This window comes from Phoenix dactylifera, chromosome 18, assembly GCF_009389715.1.
Source record: "Phoenix dactylifera cultivar Barhee BC4 chromosome 18, palm_55x_up_171113_PBpolish2nd_filt_p, whole genome shotgun sequence".
Taxonomy (NCBI): Eukaryota; Viridiplantae; Streptophyta; class Magnoliopsida; order Arecales; family Arecaceae; genus Phoenix; species Phoenix dactylifera.
Window position 1 is genome coordinate 3,506,384 of NC_052409.1, and position 15,931 is coordinate 3,522,314.

Here is a 15,931-nt window from a genome sequence, read left to right on the forward strand (position 1 = left end):
TGCATGCATATTCTTTTTGCTTGCGAAGCATCTCTAGTCCGGCTAAAAATTATGCACTCAGTAGACTGATCTTTTTCTATTGATGATGTATCAAATGGTTGAAATCTCTTTTCATGGATGGTTTCTTCCCTTGTATGTTGCCTATTTTGAAGTCCTGTAAAAATTGAGATTGGAAGCACATCTGATATTTTTATTTTAAGATCGTTTTGGTCACATGGATGACTCATATTTCTAGTGTGAATACATCCAAAAAAAGTCAAAAGATAACAACTCTTGAAGCGTTCTAGGCAGCTTCCTCTCATCTACCCAGAGGGCTCCCTCGAAGTGGTTATTGATATACGAGACCACCCAATCCGTAGCTGGTTATTGATATACGAGACCACCCAATCCGTAGCTCCGTTAGTCTTTCTATAAACATGCTTAATCTGGAAGGCAACATCTCCACCTACTATGGCCCGAATATTCTTGAGCAATGGGTGGCAGGCTGGCAGCTACTTATGTCGCCGGTGCATCTCTGGGACCAGCCAATCACCATAGCCGAGTCGCCCTCAAGCAAGACTGCTAACCTAAAGCACACGCCAGGCTTGACATAGCGTTGCCCAAGCAGTCTTCAACTCTGCCCCATTCGCCGTCAGAAAGTCTCGAAACTTTCTTCTCTCCACCTTATCGGTGTAGACCCTATCACTTCTCTTCGCATTAGGCTCCTGGGTGCATTTGAAGCTTCCAGCAACCAAAGTCAAGATCCTTTGAGACACAAGATTGGTGATCTCACCCTAGAGAGCCCTCCTCACCTTGTAATTAGTACTAGTATATACTCTAGATATAATCCAAGGAGTTTCATTAGGTTCTGAAATTATGATTATAACTTGCTGGGGGCAGTGGAACACATCCACAATAGCGACACCCTACTTCCATAAGACCATGATGCCCTCCGACAGGCCTCGAGACTCCACAGCAAAGGACTCCCAAGTAGCCAAAAGGCGACGCTGAGCATGACAGAAGCTGTCTTCAGAAAGCCGCATCTTATACAAAAAACAGATGTCCTGGCCATTTACCTGGACCAGTCTTCTAAACGAGGTGTTGAAGAAGGGCTTGATAGCTCCCCTGCAATTCTACACAAGGATCTTCATTTTGCACCATGCTGCAATTTCGGCCCTTGTGCCTCGCCGCACAGGGCCCCATCACCCAACATCTCTAACTGGGCCGACCCATCACCAATCCCCTCACCATCAATCCTTTCCGAGTCGCCCCCCAGCACCGCCATCCTGGCCCTTCTCACCGCTAATTGGTGGTCTAGAGGGGCAGTAGTGGAGCCCGAATTCAGCCCGCCAACCCACCGCCATTAGCCTCCTTTCCTGCCACCTCCGCCCGAAATCCTCACATTCAACTTGGCCTGGGCCTCACCTCCGGACGTCACAAGGCTTGGAGTAGCCCCGAGAGACCTCACATCCACCGGCTCCGTTGGAGTCGGAGAAGAGTCAAGGGTTGCCAGGTTTGTAGTTCGGGCTCATTGGGGAAGATGCTGGCGTATGGGCGAACGGGGGAAGCCCCGTGCTCCTGCACACCCGAGCCCCAGTCAGGCCCAGCCTTTTGCTTGGGCACCACGGGTGCACCCCGCTCGTCCGCATGAGTGGTCCGGCCCGCACTCCCAGGGCGACCCACATTTGAATAGTCCGGGCCTACCCCGACCGAACTGGTCACTAGGCTCCTGGGCCTTTTGTTTGATAGACCCAGGCCTACGTCCATCATCAGCACCTATGGGCCGGCCTGCACCCTGGCCAGCCCAATACTACCTGCGTCATCCGCTGAGTCGACTAAGTTAGTCGGCGGGTCAAAACTCGACCCGACTCGGCGATTACCTTGAGTCATTCCCAACCCTGAGCCCGAGTCACCCCCCTCATCGGCCGGCCAATCCTTCGGGGGTGGAACGTCGCCGCGCCATTTTCCCCGGCTTTTGCCAACCGTCCAAGTCCGATGGCAAGCCGAGAGAACTTAGGCAGTTGGGCGGGGACTACAGCTTGGAGGAGGATGACTTAGGGGTTGACTCAGTCATTTTTTTCGGCTGCGGCGGCCTCTTTGTGCAGCTCGCGAGGGCCGAATCCTCATGGCCGCCAACTAATGGCCAAAGATCGGCTGCCGGGACTCCTCGCCAGAGATCGAGTCCTGCTCCCCGTGGCCTCCATCGATTTCCATCACCACGAGGCTAGGGGACCACGTCTGCTCCTACCCCTCCTTCTCCATCATCAGCGTCGGAAACCTACAGGCCGCTTCGGCATGCTCGATTTGCCTGCAACCGTAGCAGAAGTCGGGCATGTTCTCGGAGACGAAGGGATGCCAAAGCACCCTCACCTTCTTCTTGATCTGAATGCAGGGCAACAACGGCGCAGTGGCATCGATGGCCACTTTAACTCTAGCAAAACTCATCACCTTCTACTGCTCCGTTGTCCCGTCGACGGCCAGCAATTGGCCAGCCACCATAGCTATCCGAAGGATCGTCTCACTCGACCAATACTCCACCGGCATCCTTGGTAGCAGGATGTAGACCATTGCCATCTTCACTGCATCCAGGCCGGGCACAACATCGGGAGCCCACGGCTCCATGGCCAGCAACTGGTCTGCCAGCACCCACGGGCTGCTGGTGAGGGTGAGATCCCGGTCAGCAATGGTCTTGAAACGGAGAGCGAGGTAGTCGTCGGCGAGCAGCATCGCTTCCACCTCTTGCTCTGTCTTCCCCCGGAGAGCGACGTCCCAGGCTATCTACTCGGCCAGCACCCGACGACCAAGGCTTCGGACAACCACCGCCCGATCCTCTCACTCCTTCCGAGATGCCTCGATCGACTCCTCCGGTAGCTCGAGGATTGCTGTGAAGTGCCGCCATAAGTTCTTTGCCTCCTCCTCTGAGATCGGGTGTGTTGCCCAGCCCTCTGGCTTCGCCCGACCACACTTCTCCTCCCCCCGCGTCAACGATCCTCGGCTCCCACCTGCAGCAGCGTTGCCCATCGCCTTGCTCACCTTCTCTGCCATTACCAGTCGCACAAAAATCAAAGCAATCCCCTGAGAGCGAACTAGCCATTACATGTTAACTCTTTAAAGAGGGAGTAAGCTACCCAAACTCAAGATTCAAACAACTGAACATACATTGTGAAAATATTTAGAAATCAAAATTTATATGGTTTAGTGGTCCCTAATCAAATCACTAAGCATCAAAAGGATGGTTTTAATATGATGAAAAGCTAATAAATTTAGATTCACATATGTTTTAAAATGTGAACATTGTGATCCATAAAATGAATTTTTAATTTTCTTATCCTATTATGTATTTTATCCTATTTCTCATCTACTGGTCTCAATGAAATAATTTAAGCTCAACATCTATCTATCTAAAATAGAAGGTTGGGTTGGTGTGATGGGTCAACTAACATTAGCATACTAAGAGTTTGATGGATGAATATGTCTTCCTTCATCAATGAGAGACTTGGGGTCGAGCTTTAAAAAGTCTCTCGTCAATCCACTACTTTTTTTTGTTTTGTTTTGTAGCCTGGTGATATCGAGCCTCAAAGTTACTGCCAAATTCTCAATCTTTCACTTTCTTTTTTTTTTCTTCAATCTAGTGGTTTGGTTCTATAATATGGGTTTCAAATGATCCACAAAAGACGACTAGGCATAGGGCCTCCAACTTGACATCACTTGCTATGAATATAGACGGAACTGAGACCTTAACTTCTTCTTAATATGCTAGTTTTGTTGTCCTCTTCCTTAGTTGGAGTATATCATTATTTAGAACCATTTTTAGAAACAACATGGTAGGAGAGGAGGAATGATTAAAAATGATAAATTTGAGATCGTGTCGAGCGCCCTCCCACCTTCTCTTTGTGAACTATTTTTATATTATTATATAATGGCCATAAATAAAATTTTAAAAAACTGAAAATAGACTTTTTTTTATACCCTATCTTATAATCATACCCATACACGCACACACACATCGTGTATGTGTATCGGACTACACATTTTACATCAACCTTATATTAATTTTAAGAAGCGAGCTAACGAATTTAAAACCAATAGCAGACCGTTTAAATCAAAAATTCAAACGGTCATGTATGATTGACACTATAAAAAATATCTAAAAATCAGAATTTATATAATTTGATGATTCTAACCCATGAATCAAATTTGTACAACAACAGGGCGGTTTAGCGAACGTACCTACCACGTTGAGAGAGATCATAGCTGGTATGCTAATAAATAAAGAAAGAATAAATAAATAAATGAATTAATAAGTGCATAAGTACTTAATAATAGAAACAGTCACTGTTTCTCCGAATTCCGAGACAACGGCGCAGAACTCAAATCTTTTCACCACCGTCCGATCCCATTTTAACGAACTCGATTTTGACGAAACATTGAGAGTCACGCCCGAAGTCAGCAAATACGACAAACTATATCTCATTTTAATCCAACTCCTATTTATGTATCACCAGCCAAGAGCCTTGCATAGAGCTTCACCGCAAAAAAAAAAAGGAGAAAAACCTTACGTAGGGAAGTAGATCGTGAAAATAGAAGCGAGAGAGGAGGGAAGGGGGGAGAGAGAGAGAGAGCAAGAAAGCTCTCTGGCGTGTGATTCCTGTTGAGGTGCGAATCGGAACGTTAGTTTGATTCTTTAATGGCGGATTGTGAACTCTGGAATTGATTTTTCTCTGCAAATCCTTAGGATTTTTGTTGATTTTTTTTTTTTATATATTTTGTTTTGGTGGAGGGAGTAAAAGAATTATTCATTGTTTCCGATATCTCAAACGGTCGAGATTTCCGATCCTTGATGGCTTCTTTCTTTCTTGTTTCTTTTTTATCGAATCACGTGGTTATCTGAGGTTTGGTCGGATTCTTGGGAATCTTTACGCTCTGGGTCGCTCTTAGATCTCGACTTTTGCTGTGTCTCAACATTAATATATAGCTGGGAAGTAGCTTTTAGCTCTGATCCACCTTTCTTCTCCCTGCCGTTTCCGCAAGGCAGTGCCGGAGCCCTTTCCGGCTCGGTTCTGAGTTAGATTTTCTAGAGGTAATCGTTATCCGCTCCCCTTAACCCCCCTATTTTATAGATTCTTCTGGTTCTGGTTCTTTCCGTTCGGTGATCTCAGTAGTTTGATCCGTGGTCTTAGAGTTCTGTGTTCGTTTTCTGGATCTTGCAGGTTAAAGTTGTTCTTTTTGGACTGATCTGCTACTCGTCTATAGTATTAGTTTTGAGACATTCTTTGGCGTGAACGCTATATCTCTTCTTTGAGTGTAGGACCTGCAGCGGATCTGGAACGGTTAATGCTTCTTGTTTTGCTTTTCTGGCCATACTTGGGGTTTTCTCTGATTTTCTTTAACTTATTCTTTTAGCTCATCTTGAAGTTTTTTTTTTTTTTTTTTTTTTTTTTTTTGAGATTGAGAACAGTACTGTTGTTTATTTCTGGTCTCCTCTGTTTAATATAATGCCCTGTTTGCTTTTGGTATTGTATGTTTTCCCTTTTTTTTTTCCTTGATAGTACCCATAGAATTGTGTCTAATTATTTCTACCAGAATTCAGAGTCATGGGCTTAGTAATCCCCATAGTTTGATCCATGTATCCGTACCAGCTTGGTACGGAGCATACCATACCATATCGGTACTTGATACAGATGGCGTACTTAGTGTTGGTATGCTAAAAAAAAACTCTGTACCTAGTATGGCACCGGTATAGGTCCAGTACTGAGACGGAGAATTTTAGTTTGATCTTTAATTTCTCCTGAGATATTTGTCGCTAGTTGCTGGTTTCGTATTTTAGGTACAGATTCCTTTCTTTCTTTATGATGATTGGATGTGCGTCCTTAATGTGTATGAGTGGCCCTTCTATATAGATTTTTATTTTATTATGCGTGGCATTTAAAGTAAGTAGGATCTCTGGGTTTTCTATTTCACGTGGTTGCTGGATCGGAGTTGTTCTTGAACATTTTATGCGGTGACTATGTTCATGTTCCGGGGAAGAATCCGTACATCCAATCATGCTGTTTTCTTTTGCTCTTTTGGTTCATCAATCTGTCCTCTTTTTCTGAACTGTTTGTTATTTGGTATTTGTATCAATGTTGTTTTCTAAAAATCATCAGTCCTAAGGAATCATATTGATCCTGGTTTCAGGTTTCATGCTGTCATTTCCTGCTTATTTTTAGTCAGAACTGTATTAAATGGGCTAACTCCTGCTTCCTTTTATCACACCTTTAGTTGAAAATCATATCTTTTTATGGTGAGCAAGGACTGGCTAACAAATATTTTACCAAGGAAGCAGCCTTGCTGCAGCTTTCATATCTCTGTGCTGTAATCTGTGTATTTACTACAAAAAGTAGTCGATCCACTGTTTTCTGGTTAGTGGCATATAAATAGATCCTTCTGGATTAGTCTTGCAACTTAGATTGGTTTAGTGAAGTTGACCTCAATTGTCAAACAGGTTATCACTTCTCGATTAGAGTTGATGTTCTTGGATTAGCTCATGTAACATGTCCTTGATGTGGATTTGTTTTAGTAAATGTAACATGAAGTTCACATGGACATGGACAATGCTGTGGGTTCATTGGAGAGTTTGTGGTCCTGTCTTTGCGTTAGATTGGTGCTGAGTAGGCCTGCATATTCTTTTTTCCTCAACAGTGTTGATGTATACACGTAGTGGGTGAGTGCATCAACCTTTCTATTGGAAATTGCAATGTTCTTTACGTGTGCATAGTATGTGGATGTTCGATCAGTCGCTTGGCTTGCCATTGTAAAACCATCTTTTCTGCTTGTTGTATTACCACAACCAATTAAAGCGATGCTGGATGTGGCACCATGCATTGGCATGGGGTAAAGATGACGGCAGATCAGGCAGTTGCATTAAAATTTTCACGAGTCTGCTTAGAGTATAGCTCTGTTCCTTTCTAGTTGGGAATTTTTGCGGTAGTTCATATCATAATATTCCCTTTTCATTGCTTTTGAGCTGATGTTTTCTTGTGACCAGTTGAGAACAAAACAATAACGAGGTTACTCTTCCACTTGCTGGGAAAGCTTTCGTTGATCATTCTTGATGATTCTCTGTATATAGTAATTTGAGTGCACTTTCTATTCTTATTTTATGAAAATTTATTTCTTTGGAATTTGTTTATTTTCTGTCGTAGCATCATCTGATATGTAGTGTAGTATTCCAAGCATTACAGGCGAAATCTAAACGATCTTGCTAGTTAATATTGATTACGAGCAACTCCTGAACAATCTTAGGCTCAATAGAAGCTTCAGATGGTTCATATTCATGAGCTCACAGCTACCAAATGTGTAGTATGTAACTTCTCTACTTTGGATGACCAGTTTAGATGGTAATGATGAGGGCCAGTTTGGTTAAGTTAGTAATATCTTGCATAAATGTTCAATTTTTAGGTACCATGGTCTTTCCAGGTTGGATACTTGATCCAACCATCCTTGCTATTGCTCAAGGTTTATCAGCTTGGAACTATAAAAGATTTTGTTTGAATTCCAAAATGCTCAGTGCCTTTATGCTATGATTTCTGCAGTCACTTCCTTGGTTAAGTTTCATAAGTTCAGCAAATTTGGCTCCTTTAAATCTGCAGTTTTTCATCTGCCTATATTCGATCTAGTACGCTTAAAGGTGAGTGTAGCTGACATCATTTCACCACCAGCACTGTATCATGGTTTGCAGCTTCATAAATTTTCACCTCCCCTTGCCAATCAATCTCAACATGGACCCTGCAGCTGTCTTCCTAGAGAACTAAACAAAAATCAAGAGACATATCTGGGTTTTTAGCTTGCAACTGGACTGAAGTTTTCCTTTATGTTGTTTCTCTTTATCACTAGGTTCTTGTCACGTTGAGCTTTACTGTCCTCCAAATCATTATGTTCTTTTATTTCCTATTCTTGGAATATTAATTTGAAGTTTTTCTAGCTTCCTGTTGCATTTGGTTGTTACTATCATTTCTGGTTATCCTTGTCCATGTTTTGAAGTTGGAGATGCTAGATCGGACACTGATTTCCTTGAAATGAATCATTGCATTGATCCACCTAAGGCTTTTCTCACGCACCATATCCCCTGGACCCTACCTCCGATATTTGTAAACAAAGATCTCATTTGAGATATCATGGTTTAGATGGTGCATCAAAACCCTTGCCTTTTCCCCCCTCATTGCATAAATTCAACGTAGTCTGATCTTGCATTAGATGGCCATGTTGCATGAGAGACTATGTTAACCATCAAATGTGTCACCTGATCAGAATAAACTTTCCAGAAATATCACAGTATCGAAGCATTACTGCTATTTTTTTGTTGTATGTCAGTGCAGTCCCCTGTACTTCATCACTTCTTCTTTTGAAATATATGGTGTTTTGATAATTTGGGTCGATCTTTGCACTTGCCCTACATGAGATAAATCTATCATTTGTTCCTCCCATACAGTTCTACTATACTGTTGTGAGTCCAGCATCATCTAAGAATATTTTATGAAATACTGATGAAACAATTGGTATCTTCTCTACCATCTTGATTGCTAATGCGTCTAGTATTCTGTGGATAGGACCTTTCTTTTAGGTACTTTCTTCTGCTAAGTGTGTATAGTTGTGGAAATCTTTACAGAGTATCTTCTTGCTTGTGGTCAGTTCTTGAATTTTTGGAACTTTCATGGAGTCTTGGTCAGGATTTTTTTCCTAGAATATGCCTTTTGCTCCTATGCTTCTGAAGTGAAAATGAGCATCAAGAGCAATCCTGGCTATTAATGGTAGAGTATGTTGGGCTCTTTTAAAAATTAGATTGGATTTTTAACTTGTTCGATTACTCCAAGGTTTATAAGGCAACATTCTCTCTTGGAACTTATCAAGTCTTCTTGTCTCTATAGTTCTTAGAAATTTGTTCACAAGTCAATGATCTAGAATATCTGCATCGAGGAAACTACAGTTGTCACATCAAGCTTGCACATTTTGAACTGTGAAACAAATAAATAGTTTGATGTTTTTCTTTTTGTGATTATAATTCTTTATGTTTCTTTTCAGCCTTCTGCTTTCAACCATGTCAGACCTACAAACTCCTCTGCGTCCAAAAAGGAAGAAGGATTGGGTAGACTACTTTGTCCACTTCCGGTGGATAGTTGTTATCTTTGTTGTCCTTCCAATCTCTTTCACAATCTACTTCCTTATATATCTAGGAGATGTAAAATCTGCAATGAAATCAGAAAAGCGTCGTCAGGAGGAACATGAAGAGAATGTCAAAAAGGTTGTTAATCGCCTCAAGCAGAGGAATCCAAAGAAAGATGGTCTTGTGTGCACGGCAAGGAAGCCATACATTGCTGTTGGCATGCGTAATGTTGATTACAAACGTGCAAGACATTTTGAGGTGGATCTTTCAGCATTTAGAAACATCCTTGAGATTGACAAAGAGAGAATGATTGCGAAAGTGGAGCCTCTTGTAAATATGGGTCAGATTACAAGAGCTACCGTTCCTATGAATCTCGCCCTTGCTGTTGTTGCAGAGCTTGATGATCTCACTGTTGGAGGATTAATTAATGGCTATGGAATTGAGGGAAGCTCACACATCTATGGCCTTTTCTCTGATACAGTAGTTGCCTTGGAAGTTGTGCTTGCAAATGGACGAGTCGTTAGGGCTACTAAGGATAATGAGTACTCAGACCTTTTCTATGGGATTCCCTGGTCTCAAGGAACACTTGGACTATTGGTTTCTGCAGAGATTAAACTTATACCTGTAAAAGAGTATATGAGGCTAACGTACACTCCAGTGAGGGGCAATTTGAAGGAACTTGCACAGGCTTATGCTGATTCTTTTGCACCTAGAGATGGGGACCAATCAAAAGTTCCAGATTTTGTTGAGGGAATGATTTACACGCCAGCTGAAGGTGTCATGATGACTGGGAGATATGCTTCCAAGGAAGAGGCAAAGAAGAAGGGCAACGTCATCAACAGTGTTGGGTGGTGGTTTAAGCCATGGTTTTACCAGCACGCTCACAAAGCGCTCAAGAAAGGTGAATTTGTGGAATACATTCCCACCAGAGATTATTACCACAGGCACACCAGGTGCTTGTATTGGGAAGGAAAGCTGATCCTACCATTTGGGGACCAGTGGTGGTTCAGGTGGTTTTTTGGGTGGTTGATGCCTCCAAAGGTTTCTCTGCTTAAGGCCACCCAAGGTGAAGCTATCAGGAATTATTACCATGACAAACATGTGATCCAGGATTTGTTGGTTCCTCTCTACAAAGTTGGGGATGCCCTTGAGTATGTGCACCAAGAAATGGAGGTATCTCTCTGTCTTTTGTATGACTGGTTATGGTAGCCTCTTATGCTGCCCAACGTTTCTCTCCATGGAAACTTATGGTTTGCAGGTTTTGATTATTAACATCACATCAACTTGTTAGAATGGAAATGTTGTTTATCGAGTTCATTATCTGATAATTATTGTCACCATATATGCTTTGTTTGATTCGCTTCTGGATTTGATTAGCCCGTGAATTTTTGTCCTAGCACTTCTCAATTACCATACCTTTTCTCTATTATATGTCTTGATTATTTTCAAAAGGAGTTTTAGACTCATGAAAGGAAAAAGTTACGGAATGCTGGCTCATTCATAACTTGGTTGCCAGGTCTTATATTCACACATGCAAAAAGGGGAAACCTAATAGTTCTCTTTTCCACATATACTAAATCAGAAGAAGCGAGGCATTTTTTGCTTAAGTGATGATAGGGATTCTTCTGTTATCTTTCAGGTGTATCCAATCTGGCTCTGCCCCCATCGTCTCTTCAAGCTCCCTGTGAAGACTATGGTATACCCTGAACCGGGCTTTGAGCTACACTACAGGCAGGGAGACACAAGCTATGCTCAAATGTTCACAGACATTGGTGTGTATTATGCTCCTGCAGCTGTCCTTAGGGGTGAGGAATTCGATGGTGCCAATGCTGTCCGCCAGCTTGAGGAATGGCTGATCCAAAATCACGGATTCCAGCCACAGTATGCAGTTTCTGAGCTCACGGAGAAGAACTTCTGGAGGATGTTTGATGGGGCTCAATATGAGCACTGCCGCCAAAAGTATGGAGCCATTGGGACCTTTATGAGTGTCTACTACAAGTCCAAGAAAGGGAAGAAGACAGAGAAAGAGGTGCAGGAAGCTGAGGCGGCCATTCTTGAACCAGCCTATGCTGAAGAAGCTTGATCTGAGCAACTGTTTCATATTTGGATTTGGTAGGAATTTTCCAATCTAACTAGTTGTCTGAAGCAGAACTCCCTTGCCTTTGAGGTTGTTATTTGTAGTATTTCCTGCTTGTTTGTTTATCCTAGTCTTCTTTCTACTAGTTGAACCTGGCTGGAATTTAACTGTTTGGATGCTGATGCCAATGTTAATTAGTGTTTGATTTGCTCTTACCAGTCCTCAGATTGTTCTCCATGGCTGAAATATGAGGAAGTTCTTAAATGCTGATTTATTAATCAAGTAGCTGGCGAAGGCAAGATGATTTTAATATATTGGTTGAATCTCGAGGCAAGGCATAGCTTTGGACGTGGGATCAAAATGGACGTTGACTGAAATTTCTCTCTTTTGCTGTGTATGTCTATCTTGCAGTTCGCGCGGCAGTGGATGAAACATGAATTCCAGTTACTGGTGTCATCTCAAAAGAAAAAAAAAAAAGCAAAAAGAAAACAAGAGTGGTTGTTAAAAAAGGGGCAAGGACGAGATTCTTGGATCCTGTCTCCATGGGTGTCAGATACGATTTCAGTTTTCACAAAGTCTCAGGTGCTCCATCTCTTGCCCTGATGCCATTCCTTCACTTATTTTCATCCATGGCCATTACAAGCTGCTCGCTGGCAGCAATCGAGCTGGTCGTAAATTTAAGATAGGTTATATGGTAGCATTAGTGTTCAGAGTTCTCATCCACAGGAACAGGCATGGAGTAAATAATCACAGTGAAGTTACTGAAGTACCATAATGGTAGAAGGTAGCCAGGGCAGTTGAGGCCATTAAAGAAGGCCATTAAGCTATCTTGAGTGAAATGGATTCTGGGTACGTCTTTACATGCCCAAACAAAGGGTTTTGGGTGGTTCCTCTTTCAACTGCAAAGCTGGCAATAAGCGCAGCCCATGGTTGGATCACGGGAGTAACATGGATCTACTGACAAATTTGATTCTTTGAAGATCTTGTGGACCATGGAGATGCTGCATGTTTGATATAGATGGATGCTGGCATGTGCATTATGAAGACACTGGCAATCAGGGCTGCAGGTTACAAGAAATAAAGAGCCCTCTTCTTGTCCTTCATGATCACCATAGTGTTAAAAAAGAAAAGAAAAGAAAGACCATGCCTCACTGGTGTGCAAGGAGATGGCCATTACAACATAATATGGGAGAAACCATTCTATAAAAAATATAATTATCTTGAATAATTTTACATCATAAATACTGTAATTTGTCTTGGAGCAGAAAATGATAGATGGTGATAACAAAATAAATTAAGTTATTTGATGGAAGAACAAAAAATACTCTCATAGTGTCTTTATTCTAAAATATTGGTGAAAACAAATATATATTTATATTTACAATGATAAGCTAAAGTAATAGCACTTACTTACGACCTTGTAATGCAAAATAGGTGTTCCAAGAAATTTGCAATACCAACTGAATGGACTTGAATCCATGTCAGTAGTAGCAAACTTTCAGTAGCTTTACCAACTGAACTGCATGATACTAGAGAATTAAAAGAACCATTGTTCAAAACCATGGCTCATAGCTGTATTTGGTCAACCAAGCGCAAACATGAATAATATAACTTGAAATGGCCATTTGAGGGATGAAAATTCATGGGGTTTAGGTCCCAGGTGTCATGACCATTTTGCAGTCTAAGTTGTTGGATTTCACAACCTTTTATTTTCCTTATCATCTAATTTAAAGGTGATTATAGTTCTACAACGTTTATGTTATGCAAACATGCACTTGCCAAATTATCCTCCCATGCTCTGCCTCTACTCAGAAGTCAAGAGTTTAGCCATAAGTTCTGGAATGAAGCTTAACGCAACCAATTAATATCTTGACCCAGCCCACCTAAATGCGGACCAGGCTGAACTCCTTTATGGGCCGGCCCAACTTATTGACAAGGACCTCCGGTGGGCGTGGGGTGCAATTCACGGGGCGCCATTGATACGTAAATTTCCCGCGCTCTCCCTCGGCTCCATTTCCAGCGAGTTCTAGGGATAGGGTTTTCCATCGCAATTCCGACGAGAAAAATGTTCTCCAGCCAGCCCGACGGCGGACTGTCTCTTTTTCTGGCGGCGGCGTCATGCGATCTCTGGCCACCCAAATTCCCGGCCAATTCCTCTTTCTCGATCTCGTTCCCTTTTCCTGAACTTCATCTCTTTCTCAGAATCGGGGTGCGCCGAGGGTGTTTTCGGTGACCGTGAAGCAGATCAGTGTGCCTATCACACGAGCGATGACAAGTCCAGCTTCGTAGTTGATGGGTTCGATGCCACCAGTGTAAAAAGCCATTGCCGTCATACGTTGATTCTTCTTAAAGTTCTAGCCGGAGCCCTAATTTGTTTCTGGGGAACGGGATCGGTGTTCTTATTTTGGGTGGTGGCAGTTTAGGCTCCTGGAGAGGTGTCGAACAAGGCACAGAGAAGGCAACAGATATCACCTGGATCGATGTCATCAGATGGTAACTCTTATTTTTTTTTTTTGATCGCGGTATACTTGATCTGATTCTTTAAAAAAGGTCTCATATTTGAAAAATCTATTTCACACTATTTGTAGGGTGAATGAAGCTTCGGATGCAAATGAAACAGCTATTCTTCAGTCAATGTCTAAAAGCTCTCTATTGATTTTTCTTTTCTTTGATTTCCTCTAACTCACCAATCAATGCCTTATTCCCTTTTATTTTCTGATGAAGGAATGGTATGTATGTCAATGTCAGCGGTAGCCTTAAAGGATTTCAAGACGAGAAGTGTGCTATTGCCTTCTCCATTTGGTAAGCTATATAATGGCTCTTATGTTCCTACAAATAATCTCTAAGCCTTGTTCTGTCAATGATTGTTGATCAATGATACTTTAGCTTCCTGACTGGTTGGGTGGAGTTGGATTTCTTATCTCTGTTACATCCATTGAGTGGTTCCTTGTTCTGGTGGCTGGAAAAAATTTTCATGGGTACACCATCTATTGTCATGAAACCAGGATGCGCCAAATCTTATTATATTGCCCAAAACTTATCCACTTTTCTGTGTCTGGTTGTTGGGTTTTGGTGATTCTTTGGCAAAATCTGCCATGAATGTATTACTCTGTGGAGGTTTATGCATTTCATGGTGCAAATTGCTTGCATGGCATGGTATGCAAGGGAGACTCATGCAGCATGAATTTGAAGGGAAGGACTTTATGGAACAATCGATATGGTTGAAATATCTAGAATCACATCATGGCCATCTTATGAGATTGTTTAGCTTGTTGAATAGCTCAACATGTCTACTTACAGACCACTATCTTTTGTAAAAAAAATTTATTGCTCTTTTGTGTTTTTCTTTCTTGCAAATCCTTTATAAATAGTTTTTGTAAACTCTTCCTTTTTCTAATAAAGGCCGGGGAGCTTTGCCTCCCTCTTCATCAAAAAAAAAAACAGTTTGGTATCTATTTCAAGAATAATAAAGAGTCTAGTGTCTATCAAGATAGTGATATACTAAAAGGGAACAAAGTTGGAGAAAAACTGAAGGATTAAGGGCATCTGTACCTGCTGTTAAACTAGTTGATTGTCAGCTGTTACAGCAGAAAAGAGGTGTAATGGTAATATGACAACATCATCACATGAAAATGCCATTGTTAACGTAACAAAACTTTTATTTTTGAACATGCGTGAAGATTCAAATTGAAAATGTCATTTTAAATTTTTAATCGGATCACCAATGAAAGTATCGAAAAAAAATTATTGAAAAAAATTTAAATATCATAGCAAGGTTTTGCTAACCTTGCTCTATCCCAAACCTTGTGCGATATAATTTTTTCTTTCAGCTTCTCCTTATTGATCAATTAAGCTTGTGATGGAAGAAATGAGACTTTGCATCTTCCACTTGTAGGTGAGCAAAAATGATAGGAGGTCATAGAGTCATAAATAGATAGATATAGATTTCGCTCACAACCTAGTGTGTTTCAGGGATTGCATTTTAGAAATGGATACAGGTATGGTCTTCAGGTGATTATGTTATCGAAAATCTCCAACTGGACAGTCATCTTGATCTTGAAGCTTGTTATGGAGACTATTGAACCTGTTATGTCTTGCTAGGAGATGGATGGGGAGCAATCATTGGATGTGATTTAACCCAACACTCCTCCCCTCCGAGTTGGCTGTCAGTTTGATGTCCACTCTATGTGGAGAACTTAGTGTAGTATTTGAATGATATTGGAGGTTTATGTGTGCCCTTGAAAAAATTTGCATTTCTGTTCTATGATAGCATCCATGCATGCACTTGACCACGAGTATGCTACTAGATGCATGTCTGTGTACATCAACACTTGATCTTACTTTAGATCACCATGTGTTTAACAGCTTGGAGTTCCTGCCTAAATTCAGGCAAGTCCTGTCATGGGGAACCTCTCTTCTGACGGGGCCCAAAGAACCTCAAAATCCTCCTCCCAATCAAGCTCAATTAACATTTCTGATTTCCTCCCCAAGCTTCGTAGTGTGGTACAACTGAAAACAAGAAGACAGACTCATACAATATTCTCTCTCTCTTCTAGATATCGGAGCCCAAAATCATGAATGGATTTTAGGAGGACATCAACAAATTGGTCATGAATGTTTTCCAAGAACCTGCAAGCCTGTAGGTTTCTTGCGATATCTTTTTGTATTTCACAATTATTTCTTGGCACAAGTTTTTTTCTTTTTTTTTACTGAAATGGATGATTCTTACAGAT

The 15,931-nt window shown here is 41.7% G+C and overlaps 1 protein-coding gene across 3 annotated transcripts; it reads left to right on the forward strand.

The window, feature by feature from the left end:
• Positions 1 to 4,486: 4,486 nt before the first annotated feature.
• On the forward strand, positions 4,487 to 11,462 carry LOC103698781 (delta(24)-sterol reductase-like). 3 transcript variants are annotated; one of them, XM_017840972.3, is made up of 4 exons: positions 4,781 to 5,059; positions 5,190 to 5,309; positions 9,040 to 10,294; positions 10,761 to 11,462. In XM_017840972.3, exons 3-4 carry the CDS (start codon positions 9,056 to 9,058, stop codon positions 11,202 to 11,204), a joined length of 1,683 nt encoding a protein of 560 aa, XP_017696461.1. In that variant the 5' UTR covers positions 4,781 to 5,059; positions 5,190 to 5,309; positions 9,040 to 9,055; the 3' UTR covers positions 11,205 to 11,462. The 3 variants fall into 3 exon arrangements, with proteins under 3 accessions (XP_008779051.1, XP_008779052.1, XP_017696461.1); XM_008780829.3 differs by lacking the exons at positions 4,781 to 5,059; positions 5,190 to 5,309 and adding an exon at positions 4,487 to 4,635; XM_008780830.4 differs by lacking the exon at positions 5,190 to 5,309 and having other exon boundaries at positions 4,762 to 5,059.
• Positions 11,463 to 15,931: the final 4,469 nt, after the last annotated feature.

What these genes read in the sequence shown, in the direction of transcription:
- LOC103698781 (XM_008780829.3), top strand. Translation starts at nt 9,056, where the DNA reads ATGTCAGACCTACAAACTCCTCTGCGTCCAAAAAGGAAGAAGGATTGG. An exon ending in ATGTGCACCAAGAAATGGAG is followed by an intron (nt 10,295 to 10,760) that starts GTATCTCTCTGT and finishes GTTATCTTTCAG; the next exon opens with GTGTATCCAATCTGGCTCTG.